General features: G+C 34.3%; 1 protein-coding gene across 1 annotated transcript in view; it reads left to right on the forward strand.

Moving 5' to 3' along the window:
- Positions 1-17,222, forward strand: part of LOC120428821 (uncharacterized) — a 30,748-nt gene extending 13,526 nt beyond the window's left edge. The window contains exons 2-5 of the mRNA XM_039593928.2: positions 16,079-16,268; positions 16,334-16,608; positions 16,668-16,838; positions 16,908-17,222. Of these exons, the coding sequence (XP_039449862.1) occupies positions 16,100-16,268; positions 16,334-16,608; positions 16,668-16,838; positions 16,908-17,096 (804 nt within the window). The 5' untranslated portion in view covers positions 16,079-16,099 and the 3' untranslated portion in view covers positions 17,097-17,222. The remainder of the gene's footprint in view (positions 1-16,078; positions 16,269-16,333; positions 16,609-16,667; positions 16,839-16,907) is intronic.
- Positions 17,223-17,814: the final 592 nt, after the last annotated feature.

The following is a 17,814-nucleotide window of genomic DNA, read 5'->3' on the forward strand; positions in this document are numbered from 1 at the left end:
GGAAATACATGTAAGAATTTCCAACTATTAATCGTTTGATTTGGGCGATTACAAAACAACAAAACCAAAAAATGAAAATTTAGTTTATTGGACCTTTTCAAACAAACTATAGATTTGTAGAGCGGCTTTATTATACTGAGGAGATTTCTTGTAAAGCAAAGCATAACAAAAACTTTTAAATTGAACATAAGTGTCTATTTTTTCCAAAAACCTCTTCCGACCCCACATAGTCTACCTCCTTCCTCCCAACTCATCGGCGGTGGAGTGCAGAATTTGGCACATTTTGCTCGACTCATTAGTCGTCAGCAAATGACGTGATGTTTCACGTGCGTGCGCGAGATGTCTGCACTTTACCGACGACCGACAACCACAAAGTTCTGCGAGAGCGGTGTCTTCGTCTGATGTTGGTTATTTTTAGCCAAACAAAAAAAAACACACACACAGACACACAATTTCTGAGTCTGGTTTGGGGAGGAAAACACCAAAAATAAACAACAACAGGGCCAAAACGCCAAACTCGACAGGAAAAGTGTGTAAAACAAAGAGTTGGCGGTGAAAATAAGTGAAAAACAAAAGAAAACAACAAAAAAGCAAACAAAACAAGTAGTGCGTTTTGAGGGGAGATCTCTCGTGGGACATGAATGGGATAGGTCATGGGTAGATGACGAAACTAATTGACCAAGTGTCGAGAATTTGTTTCAACTGTGAAAATGTTTGCTTGAAATGTGAAACGCGCGAGAACTCACATGGTACAGCAGCAGCTGATGACGGTTGTTTTGATTGTTGTTGGTTGCGAACGTTGAAGGGTGGAATTAGAAAGGAGAGCGGAAGTATTTGTTACTTCAATCAAACACCTTTCCAGGAAATTGCTTTAAGAGTTATTGATTTAACAAGCTTCTGGAATTGGAAAAGTTCCTTGAACGGCATTAGAGTATCAGAAAAGTTGAATGCAGTTAGCATTCAACTGGACAAACTTTATGAATAACTATAATACATTGAATTGATGTAAAGAAAAAATCAATTTTTTTACTGATACAAAATTCTATCAAAATCCGGTTGAGCCCGAATGTCTCCGCGCCTTGCTTTATTTGGGACATCCTACTGCTTATATTTCCATATTGTTTTTAAGAATTGAGCTCCCTGAGGCTAATCCAGTTGAAAGAATTATATTTTAATTCATTTCCGATCAAAAAATATACCTTAAATAACGCTGGAACATAAATTTCATTGAATCGTTCTGAAAAACCAAGCGCCTCCATTGAATCTTCAATTCAAATAATGAATTCATGGAGGTGCTTGGTTTATAAGAATAATTCCATAGCATAACTTTCATTTTGTTTCCAGAAATGAATTACAATTTAGATAAGGTCGATTAGATCGGCTTCAAAAAGCCCAATTCTCACTGACTATGACAAAAAATCAGCAATTATTTACAGTGACTTGTAGAATGTTGAAATGATTTCGATTTTAATCATTCTTCTTGGAAATGTTAAGTTAAAACAAATTATGATTGCTTTTTGACTAATATTAAAACTCAGCTGTCCAAATCTGATTTTCTTCTCTCAATTTCGTTTCAAAAAGTGCGAAAAAAATCCCGTAATTTCTGCCGATATCCAGTGGAGAAGGTGGTGGTAACAGAAAAGGTGTCCTGACGGTGGTGTTATATATTTATTATCTCGGATTTTCTTTTATTAAAAACAATGTAAACATTTGTCAGTTGCACTTCAACTCTGCTCGTCCAAGGACGAGCTCATCTTTATTAAGTATTTCCATGTCGGTAGATCAACTACCTCCCTAGTATCATAATTGACTACCTATCGACTTTACTTCATTTTACCTCCTAGATTTAGTCATTGCGTTTACCTGTTGACGTACATAAGTTTTTATTGTCTTATATCGCCAAACAGAGATGGTAAATATGGGAAAAGGGCGTGTTGTGGTTCAGGCCACAACATCACTATCCCCCTCAGAAAAGGTTTCTAATTATCTGAATGATCTTTTTTTTTCTTGTCATTTACTAATACAAAACTTTTAAACCATAATTATATGACATTTGTAGAAATGTTGTCTAAATATGTAGAGGTTTCGTTTGATGAAGATTGTTGTCAGTTGTTTCATAAGTTATCCTAATGTTTTCCTGATGGTTTTGAATATTTCCTGATGTTTTTGAATGTTTCTGGAATACGTTATTGTTTTGTTTGGTACAAATTGTTTACAAAATTTACTTAAACTAATGTTAGTTGATGGAACCGATTACCCGCGGTTTACTCGGTATTAGTGGGATACAATAAAAAAAAAATCGTATGGCTAACAAATGATATTTTTATGTTTACTGATTTTGAATGAATTTGTTTCATATTTTTGTTTACTAAGCTATAATTATTTTTGCTTTTAGTTTAATATGTTTTTTTAGACAGCAAAGATAATGTTTAACAATTGAAAGACGCGAAAATTAGGCTAATACAGTGATTACAATGAAAGATTGCAGTAGAATATAATTGAAATGTAAAATTTGCAGGATGACTGTAGGCGTTGAAAATGTGTGAATACACTTTGTGATGATGGTGCTGAAGATGTCTTGATGTTGTTGTTTTGGAACCGTTTCGATTGTTAACGGTTTCGTTTTCGTGAATCTTTTGATGACGACCACGATCTCGGCGACGATTAGATGAAGATGAAGATGGCGAAACAAATAGAATTGTTTGGTTTTGAAGGTTGGAACGTGGGGGTCTCCTTCCCCCTACAAAAAAAATGTCTTATACAGACTTTACTTAACTACATTGTATTTCTTTTACTTAACTACAAATGTATTTTATAAAATTTCAAAACTTTGTTTAATGATAATCAAGATGTTTGTTTGTGTGTTTATATGTGTGTTTTTAGTGTATTTATAATTATATTGTATGTTGAATTGTTTTGAACTTTTTTTTTTTGTTATTCAGTTGATACATCTATAATGTTTATATTTTCATGGATAACAACTGATCATTCTCATTTTATACATTTATGGTAACGTTATTTTTAAGGGATCTGTATATTCATAAGTATCTACGAAATTGTTTGTTTTTCCTTTTTTAATACTATCATTCAAGTCATGTTTATTGAGTATAAAGTCACAATATGTAATCTCCTTATTTTGTTATGAACTAACTTACAGTAAAATAAGTAAATAAGAGAAATTGTTAAATTAAAATACTTCAAACAAACTAGTTATTATACTAAATGAAATGAACATTTCTGTTAAGATGTTTGCTTCATGACAGCTGATTTTAAATTTTTAAAAGAAAAACTTTATTTTTTTTAATCGATCAATTAGTAAACCTATTTGAACAGATTTCAATGTATATTGTTAGTTTGAATACTTTTTCACTTTCATTATTATAATATAATTATAAGATTATTTCTTGTGTCTCATTTGAAAGTGGAAAATATGAATCAATTTTGTGTGAATATTTGATAAACACATTACATTATTTTGCAGTGTTTTTACTGGAAATTTATTCAAAATATGATGGTTGTCAACTTATGTTTTAAAATTAATATATGAAAGTGATTTTTACAAACCAAATTAAATCAATCAAACTTAAATTATATCTACAACATCAATTGATTAAATTTGAAGTGTTAAAAGGTTGATTTCGATATCTTTGATATTTCGCCTGTTTTTTTTTTCGACATAGGGGAACTATACCCTTTCTCAGCCTATTTCTATTATCGGCCTATCAGCACTTTGATCAAGAATTACAGCTTTCATAAAGTGTTTTTGACTGTTCCAAAGTAATAACTAGCTCCAAAAAAAGTGAGCAAGCAACTCTTCATTGTTGATACATCTGAAAATATGGATTTTATAGCGGAAAACGGCAAAAGTGATGAGAATTGGTCGAACGGCTTAGAGTGATTAAAATGGGCATATTTCCCCTACTATGATATTAAATTAGGAAACTATTTTGCTATATTTTGAAATATTTGTAATACCTATTTGTATAATATATATAATGAATTGATTTACTTTTCGTTTTTTGCATTGCATATTTCTTTGTTCTATCTATTATATGTTCTGAACCATTTATTTTTATTTTTTACGAATAATTTGTTTTGAAAATGATTTTGTATTTAGCAAAAATATTTGCTTTGGTTCATTTTTGTGTACGCTGAATGCTTTTCTTAGATTTTTGTTAGATAGAATTTTTGTTATACTTTTGCTGAACTTATATTTAAATCAGATGTATTCTCCGATGATTTTAAATATTTTGCTCTTGCGATCAAGGTAGAGTAAATCTTTAACATTCGTTGATAATTGATACATATTGGCCAGATATCAACATAATTGATGGTTAAGATATGTCTATCATGATTGTGTGTGTGTGTTTTTTTTGTGTTTATCAGTAAGAATACTGATTACTTAGATCATCTAAGTATTCTATAAATTGTTGATAGAAGTGATCATTTTTATTTAAGAAAATATTTTTCTCGTTTTCAATGAAATAATTTTTAAATTTGTTTTGTTGGTAATCTAGTATTTGACATTGTTTTTTATCTTCATTTTTTATAATTTTAATTTGCTCATTATGTTTTTCGTTAAGCTCGAAAATTTTTGAATTATTTTTGATTTCCCCATGATTTTCATATTCTGCTGTTTTTTGATTTTTATGTAGAATTGGATTTTCAGTATTGTCACAAAGGTTTTCACTGATATTTGGATTGTTGAAATTTACAGCTTGAATATACGAGATTTCATCATTTGAATTGTTTTTCGCTAAATAATTTTTATTTTTTGGCATACTGTTTTGCCAGTAATGATTATATTTTGTGTTATAGTTGTGGCAATTATTTGTGTTATTATAACCATTGTTGCGAGACTTGTTATTTTGAAAATTGCCATTTGTCATATTATTATTATTGTTGTTATCGTAATTGTTTATAAAATAAGGTCTTTTGATTTTAAAAAATGGAACGAAAGTTTTACCCTTATAATTAGGGTTAATTTTTGTTTCTTTATAATGAATGTTTTCCCTTTTAGGAACAAAATATTTCCAATTATTTTTACCGTGAAAGTTATTTATGTTATTTTGTTGTCGGATTCTATAAACATTTTCTTGTTTTGCACCATTATTTTTATTGTGCAATGGATTAAAATTGTTACCCTTATACCTGGGATTGAAGTTTTGGGGACCTTTTTTCCTAGAATTTAAACATGGTTGAAAATGGTTTTTGAATTTAAAATATTGGACTCCGTTGTTTTGAGCTGTAGATTGTTCTAAATTTCCTGCTCTGTCAATTAATGGTAGAAATTTACCATACATTTTTTTGTCACCTAAATTTAATTTTTCCAAAATAACTTTGATTTCGTCTAAAGTAGACGCTTGGCCTAAAATAATAATTCTGTCGATGGACAACAAATCTTTTATTTTCCATACAGCTTTACCCATGGCATGCTGATGGAATAATTCGAATTCTGAGCCACAATTGTTTTTTATTTTTTTCAGAATATAATTTAGTCTAGCAATGAAATCAGTTAAGGTTTCATTTTGCTTGATTGATGATGCATTCATTTCGTCTAATAATTCCAACATCAATTTTAAACTTGGTTTAAATCTATCTTGCAATAAAGATTTAAGTTGATCCCAAGTATCAAATTTTTCGTTTTTTAATTCATGTTGTACATTTTCCGAAAGTTTACAGTATTTAATCACTGTAAGAAAATGTTTCTCATTTACTTTTTTTGTTTTATAGATTTCGTGAAAAAGATCCACGATTTCTATGAAGGTTTTTAATTTTTGCACCGAACCGTCAAATAGTTCGATGTGTTTAAATTTCAACCAATTTTCCATGTTTGTTAAAGTATTTTTTATTTTTTTATTATACGTTACCAATAGTGTCCGTGTTTACTGCAGGGTTCCTGGCCGTTGATCCTTATGAAATTCTCTACACTTCAGCTACATTTTTTTACTTCTGACACCAAAATGTTAGATATTTTATTATCTCGGATTTTCTTTTATTTAAAACAATGTAAACATTTGTCAGTTGCACTTCAACTCTGCTCGTCCAAGGACGAGCTCATCTTTATTAAGTATTTCCATGTCGGTAGATCAACTACCTCCCTAGTATCATAATTGACTACCTATCGACTTTACTTCATTTTACCTCCTAGATTTAGTCATTGCGTTTACCTGTTGACGTACATAAGTTTTTATTGTCTTATATCGCCAAACAGAGATGGTAAATATGGGAAAAGGGCGTGTTGTGGTTCAGGCCACAACAGTGGTTTCCAGCGTGACTTCAGGAGCACTTCTTTCTGGATTTTCCGAGCGTGTTGCAAAAAATTGAGCTGCTTTCCGGATTTCAACGTCAACGTATCCTGGCAGCAACTCATCGGCGGATGGTAATCTTCATCCGGTGCGTTTCCTCGGACAACCATTGGGTCCGTGGTGACGTTTTCAAACTCGGCGAAAAATTCTTATCATCAACCATCTGGCTGTTTCAAGTTTGTCGACGGATCTCAAGTTAGTCAAATCGGACCACTCTTGATACTGAAGATGAAGCTGGTGTTGAAGATATATAATTTGGTGAGCCCGTTCTTGTTATAGTGCAAAAAAAAACTTTCACTTATACGCTAACATTCACTCATTCCACTCAAGACTAACTACGCCAATTTCCACTAAATACGCGGTAGGGTGTTCCCTTGGTCGTTCGCTGTGAGTTGTGGATTGCCTGCTTCGCTAATGAAGGTTCGACTGGGGGGGCATGCTTATTAATTTCTCGTCGCTCCATACCCTCAGTGACGTGATGGGAGCAAGGGCGTCTATGCAAAGTGTCCCTACACCCGCTACAAATTTCCGGCGCTTGGGGAGGGAAGCGGGAATCCATTTTGATCTATGCACCGGTATTTGTAGCATTAAAATTCGTGCAAAAAAACGTATGCACGTGGGTGTACAGATTACGGAGTAAAAGATGATCGAATTGTTCGCCTAGCGCTCACATGTGTTTCGGGACCAAGTTGCCTGCGGGTATGGGGATCATACATACATACATACATATTAAAACTCAGCTGTCCAAATCTGTCCTAATACAACCTACCTCAGTCCCAAAACTCCCACAACTCAATCCAGTTCACACGAACCAAATTTACATTTAAATGGAAGAGAGCTTTCCCACGAATTCCCAGTCCAACCATAAGCTGCACCCTGTCTGTGGTATACTGGGTCCATGTCACTGGCCATGAATTATTGAGAATCCATCGATCCACTGTGTCGAAAAAGCCTCCCAAAAGTGTGGAGCGCTGGAAAACGTATCCAGATTTTTAAGGGAAAATGGCGTTCGAATGGTGAACGCCCGAAATGTCAAAATCACGCAGTGGTACCAACATTACGAAAAAAGTGTGCCATGGCATGACAGCCGCATTTTTTTCTAATGTTGGTGCTCTTGCGCGATTTTGACATTTCGGACGTTCAACATTCGAACGCCATCTTTGCTTAAAAACCTGGATAGGAGTAAACGTGAACCGTTTAGTGTCGAGGAAATCGCACTTGAAGTGCACCACCTCGTCAAGCACAAGCCTTCTCACATCTGGGACGTGACTTTTTTCCGGTTGGGCCCGATTCGAGCTTGAATTTAGCCACATTTGCATTGCTTCTTCAGCTTGATTTGGAATGCTCGCTGGGTGGTTGATAGTGATGTATCCTCGTTCCAAATTCTTTGGACAGTGAAAGATTGTAAGATGAAAATGGTCAAAAATGGAAATTTTCTTTCTGATTGATATGGTCAGAACGAATAAATACAACATTTTTTCTTGAAATGTATCAAACATTCTTGCCTATCCTGCTTAGTCACGACTGCTCTAATCCCTTTAACTCATGATTATCGGTCATCAACAGGCTCGCCATGGTCCGTCAATCTCCCAGTTTTCTTATGTAATGTTCCTCATATTTCGTCCGCCTTTTTTCGATACGGACTTAATCGGCTCAACTAATTGAAAGACTTGGACTTGGACTAGGAACACAATGAAGGAAAGGACCCACGACGAGGACGATAAATTCATTGAATTCTTTTCGCTTCTTTGTTATGCTTCATTATAACGGAATTGATTCCATCCTCTGGCGAGTGGGTGCTAACGAACCGAACAAAATCATGATTTAATTTGTTTCTTTACGGCCTTTACGGTGGTGTTTTATTTTTTTTCGAGCACCACCCTCTAGGATGAACCCATCAAACCACCTGCTGCTTCCGCGTGAGCATGAAAGCACTGTCCGGAGGGAAAAAGGCACCGTTTAACAGTCACACCCGGAGGTGAAATTGCCTCGCTTTTGTTATTAGCATAGATCACAATTGTGATAACCAGCATAATGCGCACCCAAATGGCTCGGGGAATTTTAAACGTTTAATCTAAATCTGCAGCGTAACCGTTTGGAAATGTCTTGCGCTTGCCCCTAATAATTTTGCAGCTTCATGATAAATTTGTCAAAGAAACTTTATTAAAAACACACGAGAAGAAAAATTTCCCAGATTTTTTTTATTTACTTTTTATTTCTGAAAGTGAAATTCCTGATGAACATTTTAGGGCAATATAAATGCATCTTTTAAGACCCAGGTCAGGTCCCAGCCTGAAAAGGACATAATAAAAATAATTAAAATAATGAAATGATGAAAAAATGCATCTTTTACTTCAGAGTTTAGGATGGGGCAAATTCTAACATGATTCTTCAAATGTTGTTTAATAAATAATACGTGGACAGAACAAAATATAAAAAAATATGTTTATGGAAAATCAAATTTGCTGTTGTTTTATCTGAGTCCACCGTTTTGAAGTTACATAAAATTTTAGATTGATGTTTAAAAAATAGTTATTTTTTCAATCTTATTTTTTCATGAAGAAAAAGCATGGGTGCATTTTGAAAAAAAAATCAGAAAATTTCCTACTATTTTCTTTTTTAGACTTTGTTATTCGATTTTTTAGAATTATCGAAAATTTTCACATTTAAGAAAAATGTTAATTCCAATGCAAATTTAATTTCAAGTTTTTCTCATCCTCCCCCTTCAAAAATTCGCCCAAAAGAAATGGGGCAAAAAAGTAATTTCTGAAAATTTTAATTTTCGCTAAAACAAAACTTGTGCGATTGAATCTATTGATTGTAAACTACTTAAATGCATAGTATAACGATTTTTTGGTATGTTAGGGCACTTTGAGATGAATTACATTTTTTTATTATTTTGAAACAACAAATCAAAGAAAAATCTCATATTTTTGTCCATAACTGTATTAGTGCATAAAGCATTTTGGTATACTTTTTGCTTGCAAATATCGATATTTGAACTCGAAAGTTGAATTATAATTTTAATAAAACGATTTTTTTTTAATTTATGCAATTTAATCCGATTATTTTTCAAACACTTTAGGCCGTTGCAAATATTTTTCAAAGTTTATGTCGCCCCCCCCTTCAAAGTTGGCCTGAATAATCAGGGGGCAAAAACATATTTTTTCGAAAAACTTCAAAATTTTAATGAAAATTAAAGTTTAATCAACTGAAAACCAGTTAAAATGCATTTTTCCGCGTTTATAATCATATTTAGCATGTTTGAACTCCTTTAAAAACATTTTAAATTTTCATGAAATGCCAATGTACAGTCCCACAAAAAGTTTTTTCTTTGCGAAAAAAAAAATACGTCAATACCTCGATATTTTCAAAACTAATGATTGGAAAGCAACTATACGCATGTAAAATGCACTTTTTTCATCCAAATGTTGAAACCTAGGCTTGTAATTTCAATTTTTATATTTTTTTTATTATTTTGCCCCCCCTCGGCTTTGGTCAGAGCCGAGGGACATAAACTTCAAAAAATATTTGCAACGGCCTTATTTGTTTTCTCCAAAACCATTAATAAATTTTTTAACAAAACCATGAATCAGTTTTTCTTAAAATAAAAACCCCATGGGACAAGGCAAAAAAAATTCGCGGCTAATTATTTACAAAACATTAAATTTTCACAGCAATTTCATGGCACTCTAAAATCTGCTTGAAATATTTATATGCAAGAAAAGATATTTCAGAACATTTCTGTACAGGAACGCAACCGTTAAAAATCAGAAATAGTTTAAGGTTCAAAATATTAACTTCGACACAAAAATTAAATAAGTTAAATTGTATGAAATTTATTTAAAAAAAAAACTCGTCAGTTGGATTTGCGATAAACCCACCGACAGTCACGTACGTGTAATTTGTACACACTTTGTAACGACACTTGTAAAATGGCCAAAACATGCGACTGCCCGAAGGTTAAGCTGTCCTGATTTTACTGAGATTTTAATAATTAAATTATCAAAATATTGCTTTTAAATATCTCCAAAACGCAGCACATTCCACACGTCAAATTTACCAAAAAAAACTAAGAAGAATTAGTAAATAAGGGAAATTTTTTTTTTCTATTTTCGTTATTGCCACAAAAAATAAAATTGAAGTTTTTTTTAAATTTTAAGACAAAATATCATTTGTCAGCGATTCCACGTCAAACCTCAGGATCCAGATCAAAAGTGCTCCGATTTGGCTAAAATTGGCATGGGAGTTCGTTGACCAAAATAATTAGAGCAGTTTTTTTTTTGTTTGGCGATTAGGGTGAAGTTATCCGAAATGAGGTGCTCCAAAAAATTGCGTTTTTAACGATTTTCGCAAAAAAACCACAAATTATACCTCCGGAACGGCTGAACCAATACGCAACTTTTTGTATCCAAAAAAGTTTAGGCCATCACTCTAATTTTCAATTTATCGCAGTTTTAGTGAAAAAAGTTGATGTTTACCGTTTCATCGCACGGCACTTTATTTTCAAAAAATCATATCTCAGAATCCTGTTGATGGATATTTACCAAAAAAAATCATAGAAGATATTACATATTACAATCAGCAAACAATATTTTCATTTGATCTGTAAGTGTATTCAGCTTTGTTTTATGTCTTGGTATTTTTCATTAAAAGCCCAACTAATCACTTTTCTTTTGTAACCCTATTTCGTAAGGAACACACTAATCGCCAAACAAAAAAAATCGGGTCGAATTATTTTGGCCAAGGAACTCCCATGCCAAATTTCAAATCGGAGCACTATTGATCTGGATCCTGCTGGTTTGACGTGGAATCACTGTTTTAGCAGTTTTAGCAACATTTGGTACTATTATTTCCAGAAAAGTATTAAAAATTTCAAAATGTTCAAACAAATATTACAACACGGAGAGACCGGCCGGGGCAAATCTAAGAAAATCTTGGTTAATTTAACTAAAAGTATGGGTTAATTTTTTACACAGCTTTTTTTCAACAATCGATTGTTGATTTTGTTAACCCGAAATTGCTGACCACCGGTAATTAAAATTAACTAAAAAAATACTTGGAATTGCCATTTTTGTTGGTTAAATGGCCGAAAAAAATTCTAGCAGTCGACTGCTAGAATATTTTTTTCAGAAAATTAACTAAAAATTTCTTGTTTTCAGCTGAAATATTGTGGAATATTCTGTTAAAAACTGGCTGGGAAATGTTTTTCAACTATTTTTCAACAATTTTTTTTCGTTGTATCAACCGAAATATTTTTGCATGCAGCAAATTATTAGTGTTTTATAACAAAACATTTCTTAATTAGACATAATTTATGTAAGTGTTGATATATATTTTCTTCAATTATCTAACGATATAGGCTGGGCCGAATTTCTAGCTATATTTTAACTATTGTCTTACTTGAATACAGAAAAATATTCGTACATGTAGTCAATAATTAGCTGTTGTTAGCAATATTTTTATTGAATTTGCAGTAAATTTTGTAATAATGCCTCACAAATTAATGCTGAGTGTTTTTAATTTAACATTTATTCTGCCTGAAATTTTAACGTTTTGTACTAATTTGTTTTTTTTTTGCATGAAGTTGTTAAGTTACTGTTAAAAAGCATCAAAACAAAACTTTTTTTTAACTGTTGTTATAAAACATGTAAAGTTTGATTAATGTTTTTAAAAATTACGTTGCATTGAACTAAAAATAATGAAAAAGCATATTACAAATTTTGTTAAACATATTTAAAAAAGATGTTTAATTTAACATGAATTCCTGAAAAATAGAAATCGAGCAAAATTTTCACCAAGTTTTAAGCTTATATTTTTATTATGTTGTATAAAATTAAGTGTTGTATCCACTTACCTTCACTGTGAAATCATCCGATAAGTCATCATCATCTACAATGGTCTCAGGTTTAGTTATTTTTCTTGTGGTTGGACACAGAATTTTCATTAAAGTGAACATTTTGCTGCAAATAGACATATGAAATGTATTAGTAATTTAATACAAAATTCTTAATTTCAGCTATAAACTGAAAAAAAGGAACGTAAATAAATAAAATTATATTGAGGAAAGAAGAAATATCAATAATGCTAGATTCGTTTGTGGACCATCATTCAGTGAGGTACTCCTGGATTTTAGCTCCTGAAAAGTGCTTAAAAGTGCAAAAATGCCTCAGGGCAAGAAAAAGAGGCGGTCCTCACCAGCAGGATCGGCAGATTTGAAGAAGCTAAAGAATGCCGAAGCGCTACCTGCAAAGCCAGGCAGTTTGAGCAAGGACGCTCAAAAATTGTCTGGAAACCAGTTCGCTACCCTCCCTGTGGACGTGAGCGAGAAGGAAGAATTTGAACGACGGGAAAAGTTGCCACCCATTTTTGTGAAAACATCGTCATCGGATTCGGTGCGAAAGTGGCTGACCGGGTTTATCAAATCTGGTGCTTTACGAGCTTCCATTCGCTTGTGTGCTGATGGACTCAAAATTCTGCTACCTACCAGAAAGGATTACAACTACGTTCGGGATTTCCTGAACAACACCAAGATTGAATACTACAGCCATGACGATCCAGGTAAACGCCCCATGAAACAGGTCCTCCGAGGTCTGTACGACATGGATGTGAGTGTGCTGAAAGAAGAGCTCAAAACTCTTAAATTGAACGTGATCGAAGTCTTCAAGATGACGAGACACAACAAGGACATCAAGTATCGTGATCAACTGTACCTGGTTCATCTCGAGAGAGGATCGACAACGCCGTCTGAGCTGAAAGCAGTTCGGGCAATTTTCAACATCATCGTGACTTGGGAACGTTATCGTCCAGTGCACCGTGACGTGACGCAATGTTCGAACTGCTTGCAGTTTGGACATGGTGGAAGGAACTGTTTCATCAAGAGTCGTTGTGCAACCTGCGGAGGTGAGCACAAAACACAAGCTTGCGAAACAATCAACGAGAACATCGAAGCGAAATGCTTCAATTGCGGCGGCGACCATTCTACCAAGAATCGAAGCTGCCCAAAACGAGCTGAGTTTGTGAAAATTCGGCAGCAAGCGACGACGAGGCACCAACCAAATCGTCGCAAAACACCACCAGCATACACGGACGTGGATTTTCCTGCTTTGGCGTCACCTGTAGCGGGATCTGCTCGAGTGGTTCCAAATCTGCAGCCATTGCCGTTGAATCAGCGGCAAAGAGTTGCAGAGCATACAACACCTCCAGGCTTCAGTCAGCAACCGAGGGAAAACCAACCAACATCAACGGGTGAAGGCAGTAGTGATCTGTTTTCACCACAAGAACTTCTGAACATTTTCATCGAGATGACAACAACTCTGCGTGGGTGCAAAACTCGCCAGGAACAAGTAAGAACTCTTGGAGCATTCATCTTAAAATACAGTTCGTAGTTTACTCGTTCTAGTGATTTTGAATATTTCAATGGATTTATTTTTTTAGTTATAGGTTAGGATTAGCTGTTAAAGTGATTTTTTTTCTTTTTACCCAAATGTATTCAATTCAATGCAATAATGTAAAACAATTTGAAGCAAATAAATAAATGTGATCAGTTAATAATAAAACGAAAAATACAACAAAGATGAAGAGCATTAGGCCATACCACTTATCATGTAAAAGAAATGTAATTATTATAAGAATGTTCAATAAAGACATATTTAATTTCAAAAAAAAAAAAAAAATTTTTATCAATAATGCTACTTACCAAGCTTGCATTATTTAAAAAAAATAATTTTGGCAACACACTTTCACTGCATTTGATTCAATTTATTCAACGTACTCCGATTCCTGAACAAAATATTATGAGTTTAACTTACCAGTTTATTGAGCAGTCGTATTGCAACAATACTTTTAAGATAATAATTATCTTTATTTATATATTTTATATATTTTTATTTTTTTTATATTTTTTTCTTCATCTCTATTTTTTATGTTGTTTATGTTGTGTACACATGACATTTCTATGTATTGAATAATTGATGATTCTGAAAAAAAATAATGGTTCAATAAGATTTTATCCGTCGTAAGCACGAAGCTTTTTAATGATTCAGTTTTCTAATAAGAATCACATTAGATAAATTATTGTGCAAAAATAAACCCATACTTACTTGGATTAACCAACATTTTGTTAAATTTGCCCGGGCTGCTCTATCCGTGAAGAGTTGGCCCGCATCTCTCTTCTACTGCCCTCTCTTTCCATCAAACATTCTTATAACGTGTTCAACTCACTCGCATTGGAGGTCCTCATGGCGAAGGCTGTCCTCTTGCTCTTCATAGTTTATCACCTGCAAAGAAATCATCAACAAACCTACTCACCAATTCCAGCTCCCCAGTTGCAACACTTTGATTTACCACTTCAACATTAGCTAAATAGTGTAATTTTCACCATTCACATCCTCTCACTTCATAATTAACAACACAAACTCAACAAATCGACCGCTCTCGTTCGAATCCTGACTTCAAATGACAGACGTAAACAAACCCAAGTTCATCTTTTAAATAATCAACCAAATGTAAATTATATTCAACCAACAAAATTTTTGATTTTCCTAAAACCAAAGCTAACAGTCGAGCACGTTCATTCGAGTTCGGGAAATCTGTTAGCTTTTAGCCTTTAGCATTTTCAACAAACAGGTTATTAAATTAATACTAAATTTTGGTTAATTTAACTGAAAATTGGCAGTGACAAGTACGTTTTTGTTAAAATTTACGAAAGTAAAATCAACAATTTTAATTGTTAAAATTTCTGGGCACGGTCTCTCCGTGAACATGCCTTATAGTTTCAATAAAATTGCATAATAAACATTAATTATACCCATAATATTCATTTTTTTTTCTTCGCGTTTTTTATATGCAACTGTTCATTGTTATTTAACCAAATTTTATGTAGATCGAATTTCGCGTTATTTTACGGTATAAATCAAATTTCACGGATTACGTGTTTTTCGCGAAATCGCAAAAAATCACTGTTTCACAGACCTTATCATGTGAAAATGTAACCGTGCTAGATTTTTATAATATTAAAGTTTTTATTGATAGAAAAAAACGCATAAAAATCTATTTGCAAATTCTCAATTAAAAATAAAATTGTACAGGCATATTATTCCTGTTGTATTATGGACATTGAAACTTAGTTTTCATAGTTCATTTATATTATTTATTTATTTATTTTTTTCAAATGTATAACTGGGTGATGAATAGAGAGAATGCGTAACGTGATTTTTGAATGATCCCACTTTGTTTACATCTACAAAGTAGGAGGATGTTCAAGCACAAGCATGACTTTTTTCTTGCTGGTAAATGAGCTGTTTTATAATCAGTAGTATGTGTTTTATTTCGTCTAGTTTAGTTTTTGACATTTTTGCTGGAAAATTGTCGCGTTTCGATCGGTTAGAAAAGATTTTTTTCCTACGGGTGACGAAGAACTGCGGCGAGAGTGTAATTCGACTCCATAAAAAACTTCCATTCATAATTATAAAAAATACGATCTCTCATTCAACTTTTTAAGGTTTTTTCCCCTTCAACTTTCTTAAGGGTTTTTGACTTCAACCCCAGGTTTTCAAAAGTCACAAATTTTTCATTCCAGAAAAAAAAACATTTTTTAATGATTGATCACAATACTCTCTACTTTTGGTGAACAGTAAATTGGTTCCACTTTGACAGTTCAAAATTGAGGCCGTTTTACGAACCACTATTCAGCACCCAGTGTATAAATTGCAACTTCTTTTTTATACTGTTCATAGACATAAATGCTGAAAACTATTCCTATCTTTCAGAATTCACCCCAAACCGTCACCATGATGATGATGGACATCCTGCGGTGGCTGCCCGGGGCCTGCGGAAGCCTCGGCCCTGCGCTGATCCCGCCAGCCCACATCGCCGTGCTGTGGTACTTCTGGCAGAACTACTCCCGCTACGTGGACAAACGGTTTTGCTCCTGCTCGTGCTGGGACACGGTGTTCAAAGGTATTCCGACATAACAACTTGGTGGAGACGCATGGTCTACAACTATTCTGGTCTTTTGTTTTCAGGAACTTATGAGTCGGGCATTGCGTCCTACAAGCACATGTACTTCAACGCAACCCAAAACACGATGAAGATGTGGCTGCTGATCGTGGTGGGGGTGATATCGCTGTACGAGTGTACCAAGTATCTGACCCAGCTGTTGCTGCAGGGTCGCGTCCGGTACACGATGATCGTGCTGTTCCTGCTGTCGATCTTTTCGCACTATTACGCCTGGTGGGCGTACCTCAACTACTACAACGACGAGTACTACAACCAGTGGAACCATCAGCTGTTCTTCACGGTGAGTTTAAATTGGGTAATGATAAAATTGGACAAAAATTTATTCTGATTCCCAACCAGATCACAGAGCTCATATCAACCAGCTTTGTGCTGCACCTGGCCAGCGTGGACAACGTGGTGACCTCGCGGAAAACGCTCGCCATCGTTGGCATCGCGATCCTGCACATCCTGGCCAGCGGGGTGGACCAGTTCATATCAAACGTGTTCCGGGGCGAGGGCTATCCCCATCAGGTGAGTTTTGATTGCTTGATTTTTTTGGTGGAGACGCATGGTGATTTGTCTCTTTCTTTTTTTCTCAAGGTGGTCCGCGATCTCGGCTTCATGATTCCGGACGTGATGCATCTGGTGCTGCCGCTGTGGCTGCTGCGGCAAACGCGGAAGGAGAGCTTCAGCACGCGGCCCTTCTACCGGGATCGGAACCTCCGGCGGGACGTGGTCCTGATGTTCTTCACGGTCGCAGTATTATTCACCATTTGCTCGTTTCTGTAGAAAACGAATCGCTATCCTTAAAAAGTAGTATGTAATAGAACAATCGTGTTAAAAGCCATGCTTTAAGATGGCCAAAAGACTACTCCACAATACATTTATATTACAAAAATACGTGCTATCCCGAATTCTTCCATAAAAAAAAACTAAAACACACCGTAAAATGTAGAATAATGCAAGTGTTGCTAGACGAACGAATGAATAGGGCGTGTATGAGAGTGCAAAGTATAAGTAAATATACAATAGTTGGAATTTTTCGTTTTAGAGGAATAGCCCACAAAACGTTCTTCCCGCGTGCGGTTTGAGGGAAAGCAAAAAAGTCTACCAAAACTGCAGTTTTTATGAACCACAAAAAAAGATTTTTTTACAGCAACATCAATTTGTGTTCTTTGAAACACGCAAAGTATTTTTCTCGTTTAGTGTTTTCTTGAAATTGAAGAAGCAAATAGTAAACTTCCAATTCAACGCTCCAAATAGAAGGAAAAAATGTCTGCCATGAAACGCTCACAGCTGCAGTAGAATATTATCTATAAATATCAGATGACAAAAATCGTATGTAAACCCAAATCATTGTAGTAGCCAAAAACATATCCCCTAAATTCTACTTATCAGCAACACGTTAGTGGACAAAGAACTGCTCCTTATTGAAAGGCCCAAGAAAAACGAAATCGAACAGGAAAATCAGCCACTTATCCTTAATTGTTCATATCACCCGTCACGC

The sequence above is a fragment of the Culex pipiens genome, chromosome 3 (genome assembly GCF_016801865.2).
Source record: "Culex pipiens pallens isolate TS chromosome 3, TS_CPP_V2, whole genome shotgun sequence".
NCBI lineage: Eukaryota > Metazoa > Arthropoda > Insecta > Diptera > Culicidae > Culex > Culex pipiens.